The 17830-nt window shown below is 41.3% G+C and overlaps 1 protein-coding gene across 1 annotated transcript; it reads left to right on the top strand.

Moving 5' to 3' along the window:
• The first annotated feature begins 14264 nt into the window (after nucleotides 1-14264).
• Nucleotides 14265-16796, top strand: LOC117289953 (allatostatin-A receptor-like). The gene has a single exon (XM_033771160.1). The coding sequence runs from the start codon at nucleotides 14579-14581 to the stop codon at nucleotides 15842-15844; it is 1266 nt and encodes a 421-aa protein (XP_033627051.1). The 5' UTR covers nucleotides 14265-14578; the 3' UTR covers nucleotides 15845-16796.
• Nucleotides 16797-17830: the final 1034 nt, after the last annotated feature.

Below are 17830 nucleotides of genomic sequence, written 5' to 3' on the forward strand. Positions count from 1 at the left end.
AACAAGAATAGTCTTACAACACGAAAGAACAAACTGGGGTCATGCCCCCCTGCCTGCCCCCGCGGTCCCATACCCCCCTGCCCCCGCGGTCCCCTGACTGGCCGCTGACGCATTAAAGCATAATATTATATCGTAGACGACCTTTATCATGTTACACCAACATCGTTTTCACTGAACCCAGAACACTATAGAAGGGTAGACTAGATAATAGACCTTTTCGCAAATACCGGGGCGCGCGCGTAAAGCTTGGAATTAGGTGCATTGTGGTCTTGCTGGTATCCAAATTTGATCCATATATATCCCACAATGCACCTCATTCAACAGTCTGCGCTTGCGCATTGGTATTTGCGATAAGGTCTATGCTACAACCCGGCCCAACGTTCTTTTCACTCGTCCCCCAACGACACGAAAACGAGTCAGGGCATGCCCCCGGGGACACCCAGACGCACTATGGGGGCATGCCCCCGCGCGAGGACACCCGGACGCACTGCCGTGTCAATTTCACCGAACTCTTTCCAACTTATCATTAATCTTGACTTTAGGACGAGTCCCAGCCTTGCACTGTAATGTCTAAACCTTAAGATTGATCCTAAGTTAAGACTAGTTACTCGTTCTAACTCAAGATAGGATTGATCCTAGCGTTTCGAGAAATCGGCTGCCGGGGGGGGGGGGGGGATGCCAAGGGGACCCGCTTGACACACTTGCTCTATTACATCATAAAAGTGCTTATACTGCCAGACTTGCATCATGCCGTCGAGGCTGGATGTATAAAACAGTAGGTTCTCTTCGCGTGATGATCAATCATATCATATTATTACTGTTCATGCAGAAAACTTGAGAAAACATGACTACAAAAGTATACTGCGAGTCCACACTTAAAGGAACACGTTGCCTTGGATCGGTCGAGTTGGTCTTTGAAAAGCGTTTGTAACCATTTGTTATAAAATTGATATGGTTAGAAAGATGTTGTAAAAGTAGAATACAATGATCTACACAAATATGCCTCAAAATTGCGTGGTTTTCGTTTTACCTCGTTGACTAACACGGTCGGCCATTTATGGGAGTCAGAAAGTTGACTCCCATAAATGCCCGACCGTGTTAATTCGCGACGTAAAATGAAAACCGTGCAATTTTGAGTGATACTTGTGTGGATCATTATATTCTACTTTTAAAGCATCTTTCCAACCATATACATTTCATAACAAACGGTTTCAAACGCTTTTTTATAGACCAACTCGTCCGATCCAAGGCAACGTGTTCCTTTAAACTCGTAATAAACAGGACTGAAAGTATACATGAAAAACTTCCAATCAAGTTCACTAAAAACAAAACTACCATTGTATCCGGAATGTTTTCAATTTGCTCTAAATCTGAGTGGGATGGTCTAGGCTCCGGAAGCATCACCCATTATCAAATAATGCAAAGTGCTCCGGCTCGGTCAGGCAAGACCGACGCTCGGACACTCGGCACCTTCTAGAAATTGGCGTGAAAGGGTTCACGTTGATTCTTTTAGTGTTGGAGGCGTGTTGGAAGGGAAGGTGTTCCGTGCACGCTACGGGGCGATCCGAAGGTCAAATAAGAAGATGGAGAGTAGTTATTGACAAGGATGCTCTTTGTATCGATCGAAGGAGGAGACTCGCGTGCGGGCAATAACCTGAATAAGGAGGTCAATGGTTCACCAAAATCCTTCTTAGATGTATGAACCGTTTAAAGGCAGTGGACACTTTTGGTAATTGTCAAAGACTAGCCTTCATCGTTGGTGTATCTCAACATATGCATAAAATAACAAACCTGTGAAAATTTGAGCTCAATCGGTCATCGAAGTTGCGAGATAATAATGAAAGCAAAATAACCCTTGCAACACGAAGTTGTGTGCGTTTGGATGGTTGATTTCGAGACCTCAAGTTCTAAACTTGAGGTCTCGAAATCAAATTCGTGGAAAATTAATTCTTTCTCGAAAACTATGACACTTCAGAGGGAGCCATGTCTCACAATGTTTTATACCATCAACCTCTCCCCATTACTCATTGCCAAGTGAGGTTTTACGCTAATAATTATTTTGAGTAATTACCAATAGTGTCCACTGCCTTTAACATCCAAATGCAGTACTTGGTTTTGACTCAGTCTAACTCTTTCTTCTTTTTTAGTACAAATGTTTACTCTGTTTGAGTTTCAGTAAACAGTATCCGACGGTCGTGAAATGACGTCACGGCTGGGACACTCAGCGAGCCTCTGACGTCACTATACCAACCACGTGTTTCTTCTTCGAGAACAACAACATTAATTAGCAGAGACTACGTGCACTGCGTTTCAGAACCGCTTCCCTTGCACTATTTGCCCGTTTTGTCCTTCTTAACCAATCCATTAGACGTGACCATTAGTCGAGGTTTCCTTGTGAAACGTCTTAAGGTAGTCTTTGATGAGATGAGGATAGATCAAATGTCTTTCATAAGATGGCATCACCATCCATCATTGTATTAAGAACCATAAGGCCATTAATAATAAAAAATTAAGCAGATATCAAAAACTGCCTTAAAAAAGAAACTCCACTCTGTTTATATGCATGTAGTTAACGGTCTTGATAAAAGGGTAAATAGAATTTTAGCGGGCCCTTGTTTCTGAAAACGAGTCGTGCTACCATACAATTGGTCTGGTCCCCGCCATCGGTTTCCTTATGAAGCGTAGTGTGGTAACTTTGATTATGTTTCCCACACGTCACTTTGCCTTTAGTTATTAAACAAGGGATAGCATATCTGTCCCATTGATCAATATGTTGACAACAAAGAGAACAGTCTTCTTCTTCTTTTCGTGTCCAAACACTAGCTAATTATTATGTTTCAGCCAGAACTGAACACATAGCAATATCAGAGTACAGTGGACAAGTCACTCTACACTTCGTCTCGGTTTGCTTAGGTTGGCTTTTTTTTATTGTGGCTATAGGGACAGCATTATACGTTTATGTGAATATTTGCGATTAGAAGCAAACAATCAAGAATCTATAGTAAAATACGTTCGTTGTCCCTTTAAAGCTTCCGTAGTCTTTGGCTGTTTACTGTGACTATGTTTGTCCTTTTTGCAGACCATGTACATTCGTGAATTCGTGAGTAAACTGTCAGATGCCGATTTCAGATCATATAAATTGATACTTACCTGGATCGTGTGGGTCCTAGCATTGCTCTCTTTATTCTGTATCCTATTACAGAAAAACGACATCAATAATTATTTTTAAGTAGGCAGTTAGTTAAGCCTGCAATAACACGGAAAGCTTAGACGAATCGACCCATAAGCACGCACTTTTTGGATAGCATCGAGCAAAAGTCACTCTGTGTCTCGTAAGTGTTTTTTCTTATCATGCGAGAGAATAACTTACGGTTTTTACGTTTCAAGAAAGCAACCGCCGAGTGCACCAGCAGTCTCTTGAAAAGGAACATTAATTGCAGAGCCTGGCTCTTTGGAATTGCTGGCGCTATTCAAGCTCAAATTATAGGTCATAAAACTGATTCCATCACGGTTCGAGCGATCACTGAATACTGTATGTGACAGGACAGCACAAACTCGGATAAAAGCAACCTCCGTCGTGGGTTAATTATTAAGTTACATGATTCAAGATGGTCACTTTCTAATCTTGCAAACAAAACCTCAACTTCTAGTGCTAGAAGTTGAGTAAAATTATCTTTACGTATCAAACACTTCCACCATTTCATCATCCGTATTACGGCTCACACCTATAAACTAATATTTACATACTTGGCCCCAGTAATCACACTTTTTATTGAAGTGCAACAAACATCATTTATTACTTGAACTTGTTGAGCCGCTTTCTATAAAGGGCAGCCAAAAAGAAAAAATAATTCTACAAGGAATTGATTTAAAATCACGTTTGTAGGATGTAGTGTCAACACTGTCTTCTAAACCGGTTTGATTTACGTGCTTACGTGTGTCACTCGCTAGTTAATTTCAGCAAGCATAGCGCGTCCCAACTTAACATCCGTGACGGCATGAAAGAACTAGAAAACTCCCGTCTCGGTTTTCGTCATATAGCTTCTTGGAAAGTAAATCTAATCAAATTTTTAGACTACAAAACATCGATTGGTTTCGAGCGAGTGCAGTGAGCAAAGGATCTGGCGTCTATATACCGCGTGAAAAGCAACTGCAATTTAAATAATTGCTTGCATCGAAAGATAAACCTTCTCTTATGTTGGTTCCGCCAAACTGCGCAAGAAGAAGTCCATTTTATTTAAACGGTGGTCGGATTTGTTGTTCCACTAAATGAGCATTTTCAACTTGAAGAGCAGTTTAGTTGTTGACAAAGACGAAAACAACGCACCTTTGAAATTTTGCCGACAAACTAATACAGAGCGTTCTCTTAACCAACTACTTGTATTGGTTTGCGGTAACACCATGTGTGTATGTACTTGCCAGGTAGATTTTGTTCTGAGAGAAATGTCTTTCTTTATTCTACTACCGCGGAGTAGATGTTCGGGGTTCGGGAGACTTCTCAGTTTGTCCTGCAAGACAGTTCTCTTAGAACAAACTCTACCTTATACACCATGGTGTTATACCGCAAACCAAATATACATTGATACCTCACCATGCAATGCCTCAAAATTAATCATATAAACTATTAACTTCAAACAAACAAAAAGACTCCCGAATAAAAACTGACCTAGATAGTGCCTGACCCATTATGGGCCTACTCGGATACTGGTTTTACAATATTTTTAAAGTTGATTTAAACCAGTAAGTTTCACCCATTTCTCGGTCCTTTCAATTAGATTACTTGTCAATATTGGAGTTAATACAACAGGAGAAATCCAATCACAATTCTATTTAAAAGTGAAGAAAATCAAATCAAATTGTAGATTTTAAAGTAATTGTTCAGAAACAAAAAGTCCACGTCTGTATAAGATTTCCAGACTGAGGTGAGTTGTGGATGCGAAATGAAAATAGGTAAAGTTTTACTTATTGTGATTGAATTTTGACAATAATAAGCAGGACACCTAAAGTATTTAGGTCTACAAATAAATGAAAAAAACGCCAGTTAACAAGAAAAACATTCAAGTCACCACTTACTGGCATTATAAGAGCTTGATTTCTTTCAAAACAGCAACACACGTCCGCTTTAGGGAGCCTATGTATAAGAGGACAACTATTTCAGTCGTCTTCTTTGTATTTAATCAAACCCACTATTTCACTCAAATGAAGGTAGAAAAGAGTGACCAACGTTCATGTGGAACAAACTAAACACGTTAAACTTTTATGGCTTGGTTTTCACAACAGTATTTTTGATAATCCAATAATATAACTGCTTTCGGAAAAGTCTAACTCAGTGCATTTGACTTTGGGCATACCACGTACTGCAATGTATTTATTAGTACAATGTGTAGCAAACTACCGTTTGGCCAAGGGTAAAACAGCTATTTAAAAACGAGAAAAAATTGTCTGCTTTCGTTTTCCTTCGAGACTCGGAACTTCCAAAAGCCTGTAATATATATTTTTATGGAAGGACCGTTTGTAAAATTAGATGAAACTAAGTTAGCAAGAGTCCTTGAAGGTTAATAATGACAGAGGCCTAATTCACTCTACTCCCAATACGTGTTATTCATCGTAGTTCCTGAGTGACTACTGTAATGAAAATTCAGTTATGAATAAAAACCCATTATAGTTATGTAAGCATAACAAGACTATAATGGTTCATTACTGAAGATGATTGGAACGCTGATGAGTGTCCTGCTTTTAATGAAGTTCCACCAATCATAATAATTGTGAAAGGAGAAAAAAATTTCCAATTTGGAGTGTTTTTGTGCAACAGGGAGAGAGAGCAACTACAGACCATGGCCCATTTGCATTTCCCAATCAACTGCCCCATCTCATTTCCACTCTATACTTGTTTTTATATTGGGTGCGTTCGATTAGCTTCCCAGGGTCTACCCCGCGGTGCTGCTCACTCGGGTGAGCCCCTGACAAGAGCTAAACGGTCACACTCGCTTATCGTGGTAACGACATGCACCTCGAGTCACCCACAAGTGACACACTCCACGAGCAGGGCACTGGGGGCTGACCCGGGTGAGCCCCTGGAATGACATCAAAGCTTTCCGAACGCACCGGGGCAGACCGGGGTCGACACAGGGAAGCTAAAGGAACGCACCCAATGAGCACTTTAGGCGACATGCGTATTAAAAAATACACGCTAGGTTGACCTAGAGGTTTCTTCCCTGCATGCCGTCCACTTCCCGGACCGGAACCTTGCATTTGGATTTGGGTGTTTAGTCCTTATACCTGACCAATACTGCATGGGTTTACCTTTGGGTTTGTGTTGACATTATTCTCCTTAGACCTAGGTCACAGCATGGCGATAGAATTAGATGGTTGTTTTTGTGCTTGAGGCTCCCATTAAAACACATACTGTTTTGTATGAGACATTGCTCAACTCGCATGCCAGACGGCCACTTCAAGCCAAACTACTCTATATACTGCCAGTACCAAGAACTATAATGAACTGTCTTGGGCTTTCGGATTCAGAGGCCCTTTTCGAAACCACGGCTTTGGCTTTGGATTCGACTTCAGGCTCCAATCTTTCGTCAGCAGCCCTGAGTGCGTACGCAAAGCACGCGCAATATTGTCAAAACAACCGCGGGGTCAAGCTAACCTGAAATGAATCCAAAGCCGAAGTCGGGGTTTCGAAAGGGCCAAAAAATGAGTTGCACTCCAGTAACATGTCGTCTACTATCGACCAAAGTACCTTTTTCTCAACGAAGGACGCTAAAAGGGGTATCTCGTTGTGAGATTGCTTTTACTGAAAGCACTGTGTCAACCACTTAGAGACAGACACGGAAGATGGATAATCTAATACAAAACATCGGCAGGCGTACTTTATGAAGTGTTTAACCACGTCGTTCACGGCTTTATTACGAAAACATGAGAAGACACACGTGTATTTGCGTAAACGTTGCCGTTTCACGAGGAGGTTATAAACCTTCGGGCTTTCAAATACAACACAGGCAGTTTTTGCTATGTTTGGAACGAGGCAAAAGGATAAAGGAAATAGCCCTACATCACGACGTGATGTCAAGAAATCATACTCAGAAATGTTGGAACTAGTTTAAATAGCCCCACTCCTCTCGCAGCAGATGCTCATTGTTATATGCTTTAAGTTGTTATATCGGCTGTGAGAAGTATAAAGATATCAGATAGAAAACTAGTGGGATTCGAACCCACGGCCACCACAACGACACTCTAAACAAAAATTCGTTTCACCACTAAATCCAGTGGCATTCTACTAGGCGGTGGGATTCAAACCACGACTCTGTTCTATTTAGATCAGATGTCTCACCACTTAATCCAGTAGTGGCATACTACTGAGATGGGACTCGAACCACGACCCCTCCATTCGAATGAAAATATTATGTCTTACCACTAAGTCCAATGGGATGGGATTCGATTCACGATCCCAATCTCTCTTACAGAACATGTCTTACCATGATGGCACCCTACTCAATGGGATGCGATCCACGACCCGACCCTAGCCCTACATAGGACCCTTCCTCTGTACACAGATACAAACGAAAGTGTAAGGCCGCCAGGGCTAGACCCGACCCCTTGAACAAATTTATATTACCAATAAATCAAGTTATATTAGCACTAATACCGTAAATACATTCAACAACGGATTTCCAGGAAATGCCTGTGGGGATTCCTGGTGTGTGACTACCATGATATCAGGGGTGTGTATCAGGTCCAATTCTAAATCATTGAATCACTGACCAAAATATCTAATCTTTACGTTTTCATAGACTTGGAATGCTTCGTTTTAAGCGAATTCCACTGCGTTACAAAGGGAAACGGACGCGTTGCGTCACCCAAATTCACTTCGTATTCGCAGGGAAGTTTTAACCGGATTTTAGTTGGCATTCAACAAGGCGTTCTATCGTCTGATATCTCCTTTGGCGGGTAAAACCATTCAGCGTCAATGTGCTACTTGAGTCAATGCAAGGGAAATACGTGTATGCCACACCAAATGAAAAGGTAATATGTATGGACGCTCTGATCAATCTGTTAGAAATGTTCCTCACTGATGGATTTTCACACTTAAGATCCTCAGACTTTCTACATTAGAGAGAGACAAACCTTTCAATATAAACTTCACATTGGTAATGTGTATAGACTGGTTCTCAAAGCTTGGCAAGTCCATAGGGCGATGCTAAATCAATACTCGGTGTTCGATATATAGGGTATGGCGTACTCCCTTCTTTTAATGCTGTTTTAAGGTGGATCTGTGTATATACAGTACACGTCCACAGAATGTTGGGACTTGAAACACTGTATGGACATTATCACACAGTGTTTTTTTATACAGCGAAAAATGGGGTGTTAAAAATGACACGAAGTGTTGACCAATAGATTACCGAAGATTAGGCTGGTGTTAATATTACACCAATGTAACAGTTGTTGCAGAAATGTGTGTTATTTTAACACCCTAAGGTGTAAATTGTATTTCCTTTTGGTATCTATAAAGTGATATGGACAACACCCACGGTGTAAAATTAACACTACAGTTTTTGCAGTAGGCCTAGTGTTAAAGAATATGACTTCCATAGGGGTAGTTTAGTGCAAGAGGAAAATATTGTGTTAAAGTGTGTGGACATGATGTGGAGGGATATCCTTTCCCACATATTGGGGATGACATATAAATGCAAGTTGTTCCAATACATGACCGTCTTTTTCGTATGCCTTAAAAATTGTCATATAGATTCAGCCCCCTGCTTAATTGTTTGTCATTTGGAAATAGATACACTTACTCGTATCAGATGTACACACAGCTTGCCGTTCCGAAAGTTTTAATATCATCGGTGCATGATGTATCAACCCATAGGCGGGTATGTGCTGTATAGTTTCCATGAAAGGTTGGAATGGAATGCTAGATTTGTAGTTCGTTGAAGTACATCAGATGGATCGAAGGACCGTACCGAGGGCTGTTTTTATTAAAGGCTTAGTTGATCCAGACCCAAGGCGTATTCAAGGAAAGTAGCATCTTTCCACCGCCGCCATGGTTACCGTTGTTGCAAAACTACAACACTCAAAGTTAATCCCAGCATGGACTTAAGAACTAATTCATACGAACAAGATTTAAAGCTTTCCTTTAAGGGATGTTGGCACTGCAACGGAAACCCCCGTCCTTCATTTACGTGATAAAGTAATTCTACGAAAGTGTAATTCTAGAAAGTAAATACGGTACTTATAGAATTACCTATAATATACACAATTTACACTACTAGTACTATACTAGAACAAAACCTCTTGGTCGTAATCAACTCGCAGAAAAACATTTATTTTGTCCAAGACAATTTGCTCATTTTGAGATAATTTTCTTGCCGCGAGATAAAAGAATCACACACGAGCATGTTCCTGTTTATTGCTAAACTAAAAAAACTCCGGGTTAGAGCTGACCCAGTTCTGAGCCCTAATATCAAAATGGATAGCTTGTGGATGATTAATTGGACTCATTGACCACCCACTCGAGTGTCGTATTTGCTGTGTTAATGCTACTCGATACAAAGTGTGGACCCAAGAACAAAACAGGTCCACATAATATGGGTTTGAATCACTTTGTGGACTTGTTGTACATAATTATCGTGTTATGTTTCAAAGCTACATACGAAGTGTGGATATCAGAACAAAAGAGGTCCACATATTGTAGGGATTTGAAACACTATGTGGACTTACGTATGTCCACACAGTGTTTTCTATGCAGTGTACAGAACAGAAGAGTGTCCACAAGAGTGACTGCAACACAGAGTAGGTTACGTTTGTTATGTTTGATGTAATAAACGGCTACGGTAATGGTTACAGTTATACGGCTACGGCTACAGTTCGCTTGGCCCCACCCCAGCGGCCAGTCTATCCAGGACCGCTGGGATGGGCTAATCAGCTTGCACAGATTCTTGTTCAGGAAGTATGTCATGCGTGCAGTGCATAGAAATAACGGGTGCGTTCGTTTAGCTGACATGGGTAATCCCCGGTCTGCCCCGGTGCGTTCGATTAGCTTTTGACGTCATTACAGGGGCTCACCCAAGTCAGCCCCCAGTGCCCTTCTTGTGGAGTGGGTCACTTAGGGGTTGTCCCCAGGTAAACGACGTCACTACGAGAGCGGTGAGTGGTCGTTCGATTAGCTCTTGTCAGGGGCTCACCTTCGTGAGCACCGCGGGGTAGACCCAAAGGAAGCTAAACGAACGCACCCTATGGTGGCAGTGTAAGTGTGATGCATGATGGGAATGAGCATTAACCAATGAGCGTGCATGATACGTTTGACCATCCCATCGCCTTTGGGACGCTGGGGGGACGAGCGAAAGGCTATGACTGTTTCTGCGGGTTTCCGAAGAACGTACTTTACTACGGCCCAACAACACGGAGGAAGACAATTACTTAATTAACTTTCCAAAAACAGTCAAGTACTCTCCTTCATCACTTTCGTTTTGTTTTTGTTTTTTTTAATTAGGGGAGAATTGATTCGATGCCAAGCACTCAACCTTTCTCAGGAGTGTTAAACCCAGAGCTTAATAACCAAACTCAGGGTCTGTATACGGTTCATGACTGATTCGAGGTTGAATTAACACATCGATTAACAGCGCTTAAAATCAATTGCAATTATTGATCGTTGTTGCATGTTAACTTAATTAACTGACCTCGAACAAGCACCGGAACACATGTAATGTTTTAATTCGAAGAAGCTTAAGCTAACTTGGAATGGCTTCCCTTTGTAAACATTTATCAATAAGAAATTCCGTTTTGAGTGATTGATGTGCAATACGGATTAACTTGTACATGTACATGAAACTTTTCCAGGAATCATTATCAAAGAAGTATGCGGACACTGAGATACGGAGGTCTCAACCAAGGCTATAGGTAGGTCAAAAGCCACATTAACTTATAAGAGTTATTGCGACAGTTAAACTATGTATGTTTAGCAGTGTTTATAGTGATAATGGATTGATGGAAATGCTGGGTCAATTTCTTCATAGAATACACGCCCGGATTTAAGTAATCATCAACCGACAGAGTTATGTCTTCCTGGCCGTTGGTAAGATTGTCGCTGGTCGTTGGTAAGATTGTCGCTTCGAAGAGGGGCATGAAGTAGCACAGAGGGGTCAGGACCAAAAATGCCATAGTAGGCATTCAATAAAATGTACACCAGGGAGTTTGATAATGAGACAATCTATAGTACTAAAGGGAGGATAATACGCGGGAGAGCTGTTGATACTATAAAGTACTGCAATAGAAGGGGTTCTAAAAGCAAAAGAAATGTATCCTGCCGTTAATTTAGTCTATAGAAGAAACATCATCGTGACTTCAACTGATATACTGAAAAGCAATAACTTGAAGCCTATACAATTTAATTGTATCATCAAAATGTCAACCATTTGCTGACTTCACTTAAAACCAATCAAACGGCTCTCCAACAAACACCATTATACAGTTTTTAATTAGTTTTGTGACATTATGAGGGTATGTTTTCCTTCAATTATTATCTTGGGCTGAATAAATAATAATAATAATTGATCGAGTTGATTACTTTTGGAAGAGTGGTTCCACTGGAAAACCCCTTTATAAATGTGAAGCAGGGGGGGCTGTCAAAGGAGAAGGTTCTTTTATTGGGGTATTAAAGCGATGAGCCCTCATATCATTTCAGACAGGATAAATTAATAGTTTGTAATAATACTCAATATGAAATGCTACGAAGCAGGAAAACGATCCCTACTCTTTTACAAAAGGCCTTACTCTTCGTTTTGTAATATTTGAGCAGCTTTTGAAATGTCCAAAATAAAGATCTCCGAACCTATTACTCTTTCAATTTCAAAACTAGTTCAGGGGTACAAGGTAAAGTAAACACGCAAAGCTGTTTTGTCCATAATATTTAAAATCAACCTATGGTGGCCCTAAAGGGACACTCGAATATCATTAAATTCACGTGAATAACTACGTAACTATTTTTGCCCAGAATCGCAAATATGCACGTCAACATAAACGCCCATATCTGCGATTAGTGCTCGTGTCGTGAAAATTACGTATCAACGTAAGTATTCAGTTGTGCCCAATACGCAAATACTTACGTATAAATAATTTGCGTTTTGGGACATAAACCGTAATATATATAAGTAAATATAAATGTTGAATGTGACTTCGAGTCAGTCAAGTCTTCAGTTTTCACACCCCTGTGTGCCACTTCATTAGCATTGAGCGCGTAAATCTCACTGAACGTTAAAGTAACGGTAAGTTCATCGTAGGTATTGTGGAAAGGTTTTCTTCATATCCTTTCCACTCATCGCGTGTGAGGCGGGAAAGGTGGGGCTGACAGCCAGCCTGTCTGATCCAGTTCAAATTAGTGGAAAATAAATAATATTTGTATAATTTGTGACGAGGGAAAATCCAAGTGAAACACAGTTTAATAATCTGCATACTTCAAATCGATATCGTAAACACGCTACGCATTATGATAGAAATACTAGGATTCCGAACACGTAGATTTTAAACTCAACAGCTGGGCCGGCTGCGAAGTTCAAGAAAATTAACCATTAATTTACAATTTTATTTTATTTTGTGTTGGTGTCCATAGTAAATTACAGTGACAAATTTTGGACATTGGAATGGAGTCATCTGTCATCTGCCCTTCCGTGCCGCGTAAAATGAACACAAATAATACGGTTTCCAAGTAAAGCGGGATCGATCGATTGCGTTCAATATTCAACCGGGTTTTCATTTTGCGCATTGACAGGTAAGGACAGTCACCTACTTTTAGTCCACAGCTTGTGAATTAAGAAGGTGCGTTCTTATTAATTGACCATGTCTAATCACGCGTGGCAAATTACAGGTAACTGATTTCAAAACGAAAAGTATTCACGTGTTCAGGTTTCTTGTTTTTGGAGAAAGCGGGACAGTGCTAGTTAAAGCAATGTGGTTGGTTTCCTTTAAGCCTTCCGTACACTAACGAGTCAAGTCACAGAATTGTAACCCCAGTAAATTCCCATGGGTAGGACGAATTGACAACGCAATAATTATGATGTTCCCTGATCTCACGTAACTCACTCCAAAGTAGGGACAGCTTTTTCTCATGAAATGGCTATGAGTTTTGCCAGCAACTTAAGTGTAAACATTTCTACAAAATATCCCAGGAAATTCCCCAGGAAATGTTTCTCAAGTATATACACACGTAGTACCAAAAAGGCAGTTTAAAACAGCCCACCCCCTTATAGAGCCCTGTCCCCACATTTTACCCCCCCCCCATGAGGTCAAACGTGCACACTGAATGACATATTCTTTTAGCGAAATTACTAACTTAATGGGTGCGTTCGTCTAGCTTCCCTGGGTCGACCCCGGTGTGTGGCGGTTTTTTTTTCCAGGACGAACGTGGGTAATTATCTGCACACAATTGTCCTGGGGGAAAAAACCTGCCACACACCGGGGTCGACCCAGGGAAGCTAGACGAACGCACCCTATGTCTCGCATGCCCTTGTATTTCCCAACTTCCCCAAAATGAACTTGTCTAGTCACACCACTGTCCCCTTGACAAGTTACATTTACAGTGGTTTCGGCTGCTGTTTCGGCACAAAGATTGACTCAACAACTTTGTATTCATTTAGTACAAACATCGAGTGTTGGATCAGCAAATTGATAGTGTTAAGGTTAAGGGCACTAATAAGTATCAGGTCGAGGTCAAGTGGAGGGGTAGAGACAAGCACAGGGCAATATCCAAAAGATAAATTAAATGAGCAAGCAGGGTGGTGTGTGTGTGTGAAATGCAGATATTGCATTTGAAACACACTCTTATGATTGTGCGTACTACAGAATTGTGATATCTGCGACTAGACTAACCTGTATCTATATTAGGCTGATACAGATCCATCTGTGCTGATAAATCACAGTAATGTAACATTATCAATCAGTTACACCCGAACGGAATGGACAAATCAGAACTTAATAATAATGAGGAATCTAATACCGTAAATTTTGCTGTGTCATAAAATGAAATTGTTGCGAAAACAACATCGTGACTTGATATTGTTTTTGAAATTACCATCGGTAGACTACAAGGCAATGAGAAACAATTATTGGCGATGTGAAATGAAAGGAACACACGTGGAGTATCAAGCCCATGCTATCTTTATGAGATAGCAAGTCACCGATTTATAGCTACGTCACTGCGTAGAGTTCAGTGCTGTAACTTCAGCTGTGTGCACACACTCGCAACGACGACTACGCAGCCACACGTGTGTTGGTATTAGTACAAACTAAAAAGAAGCCTGAACATCCTACCATATAAAAGGAAAGCCGAGTGGAGAAAAGGGTAGACATGACAACTGAATGACAAAGGATGAGCTTCACGCTAGTGTCAGTAGATTGTCCAATGGCAATACAAACTCTTTGGACATTGTAGTGAACACAGCGTCCAGCGTCAAATTTCGGCCAAACTTGCAAGAGCTGTACGGTAACAAGTTTGTGGTGGATACTATTCTGTTTGGGCACGTAAAAGTGGGTACCTACATCAGGGAACTTGGTGCTGAACGGTGCAGTTGGTACCACCGTGATGGATCCAGTTACAGCGACAATGGGGTTCGGCGGGCCCAATATCACCGACTACGGCTGGACAACGGAGCTCGTCGACGGGCCAAGTATCGTCACCGACTACGGTTCAACAACGGACTTCACCGACTCCCCCGGAAAGTGTATCCCCGTTGACCCGTACTTTGACTTCACTGAAAATAAAAAACAAGCCGATAACTATGTTGTCAGCGAGTCTTTGAAGGATCTCATGCTACCCATTCTGTACATTATTCTCGTGATAGGAACACTTGGAAATGTGTCTTTCTTTTACGTACTGGTCCGAGTGCCGTACATGCGTAACACGACAAATTTAATCTTAGCGAACTTGGCAGTGGCAGATATTGCATTCATCGTTATCTCTGTGACATGCTACTCGTTTTACTTTTCACAGCCGGTTAGGAGTCACTACGGCACGGCACAGACCTTGGGATGTATCGGCTCGTTTATCGGGCAATACATCACCTACTACGCTTCGCTGGCTCTTGTAACTCTAGTCTCAGCTGAGCGGTACTTTTCAATCTGTCGCCCGCTCAAGCACCGGTCAGTGAACACAAAGGGCCGGGCAGTGAAACTCGTCATCTGTAGCTGGCTCCTGTCCTTAATTCTAAGTGGTGTGGTCATGCTTCGTTACCTTAACCTTCAACTTCATTGCGTCAAGTGGCCAAAGGACGCCAAATACGCCAATTTACCGGTCACTGTTGGCTACTGCTTCCCCATAGCGCCGTATGGGTTATACATCGCTAATTTAACCGAGTCCATCCCATTCATCAGTGCGTTCATTGCAAACAGTTTCATGTATGTTGGGATCATCCGGCGCTTAAGCAACCGCCCAGCTTTGAGCGTCAAGGGGGATAAGCCAGCCTCTCTACCGGTGCGAGCGCAACAGGTACGCAACCAGGTCTCCAAGATGTTGATAGCTAACGGGATCATGTTCTTCCTGTGTAACACGCCGTTCGTCGGTATCTCTATAGCATTCATCATCAGTCATCTGGGAGGTGTCGAATTGATAGAGATCTACGAGTCTCTGGCCGGGATGTTGGTCATCAGTCACGGGTTGCTCTTCGTGAACTCTGCCATCAATCCATTCATCTATAACGCAACAAGTTCCCATTACCGGCAGGCGTTCCGTGATGCATTCTGTTGTGCTGATACCAGTGGGAGACCCAGGCTAGACAGCTCTACTCTCGCTGTCATTAACGGCAGCAAAAAGTCAGATAACAAGAACTCATCCTTTACACATAAACTGTAACAGTTTGATGAACACAATGTCACTGGCTGGTCCAAGGCACTGATAGATGTATGTACAATGTATAAGGGGCCTTGGCCGAATTTCATAAAGCCTGTAAGCACGAAAACTTGCTAAGAAATAGGGTAAGTGTATATAATTGTAACTAAATACCCTATACATGGAACAATTCTGCTTAACAGAAACGGGTTACCAGCCAAAATTACATTCAGTTTACTTTGTTGTGGCTGGTGTCCCACTTAATTTTTGCTCTGCACATAAATTTTTCAATCAGTATTTTCTGCGTAGGCCTATTTGAAATTGGGCCCTTGCCACACGAGGCAACTTTTACAGGCAACTTGGAGGCAATCGACTGGAGTGCATCCTGCAGGAACGCTTCGGTAGCACATGAGTCATTGCTTGCACACAATGTCTTACGATTCTATAGAAAAACAACTATGTGAACATTGAAGTGTGAATGGGTTCTCTTCTGCGAGATTGCCTGGAATTGATTGCCTATAAATTTCCTCGTGTGACATGACTTGATGTATATTGTATATCTTGAAACTGCACAAAAGAGGGTGCGCCAAACATCGCTTAGATTCAAAACACCCTACATACTTTACATATTTGCACGTGCTGTAAAGATAATCACGGTGGAAACTTCCCTTGAAATATTTTTGCTTCAAATACTGTATTTATTTTGAGAAAATGAGTAACAAATTTGTTTTGATCTTGCGAATTCATTTACAATTTATATATCGTTTTTTATTGTTTTTATTTTTACTATTGATCATGACGAAGTTTGTAAATGATAGGTCGGGCAACATAAAAGTGCGGGTTCTACTTCTGATTTTATGCTTGCATGCTTAATATTTATTTGTCACATTATTTCACTTAAAGCGGTGGACACTATTGGTAATTGTCAAAGACTAGTCTTCTCAGTTGGTGCATCTCAACATATGCACAAAATAAACCTGTAAAAATTTGAACTCAATTTGTCGTCGAAGTTGCGAGATATTAATGTAAGAAAAAACACCCGTGTCACACGAAGTTGTGTGCTTTCGGATGCTTGATTTTGGGACCTCAAAATCAAACTCTGAGGTCTCGAAATCAAATTCAAATATTCAATGGAAAGTTACTTCTTTCTCGAAAACTACGTTACTTCAAAGGGAGCCGTTTCTCACAATGTTTTATACTATCAACAGCTCTGCATTGCTTGTTACCAAGTAAGTTTTTATAATAACAATTATTTTTCAGTAAGTACCAATAGTGTCCACTGCCTTTAATGTCAGTGTATTGGTATGAGAGTAACTATCAATATAAATGTGAATTGTAGACTTTCGGGTCTCAGGCAGGCCTGCAGCTGGTTTAGGAGATCTGTCGGCATTACCACAACTTATGCTCTACAAATTAAAGTTACTCTTGATTCCAAGTCCCACGGGCTGATCCGTTTCTAGGTCAGTATGACCCGGAATCCCTGTCAAGTGTATTGACCGGACACTCTGTCAAACTGACACAGAAATGGATTGACCCCTAGAATGTTAACAGACCGTATTGAATAGCCCCTTTTTGCTATGAAAAGTCGCCATCTTGAAGGGCGAACCGTGTGCGCGTCCAAACGCGTGCACACGCACAGACGCCATCTTGTAGGTCAGATATTTGAGCCGCGTGACGTCATATTCAATACGGTCTATTGAAGCTTGAAATGTCTGCACACTTTACTTTTGTATTAGTATTATATTTAAAATGAGGAAGTATAGTTGTAGTTATCTTGCTGTGGGAATATTTGACGCCATACGAATGTTGTACCGCGGTTTCCAAGTATCCCCATAAGGTTGGAATACCTTGACAGGGCATACAGCTGCCAAGATGTCTACAGTGTGAAAGAAGTCATCAGGCCTGAGTGACATTAAACGAATTAATTTACAATTTGTTTTGCTGGAATGGAAGTATTTTGAACCAAATCACATGTGTGCTTTTGGTCGGCTTCACAACAAGTTACCCACA

Source organism: Asterias rubens, chromosome 5 (assembly GCF_902459465.1).
Source record: "Asterias rubens chromosome 5, eAstRub1.3, whole genome shotgun sequence".
Lineage (NCBI taxonomy): Eukaryota > Metazoa > Echinodermata > Asteroidea > Forcipulatida > Asteriidae > Asterias > Asterias rubens.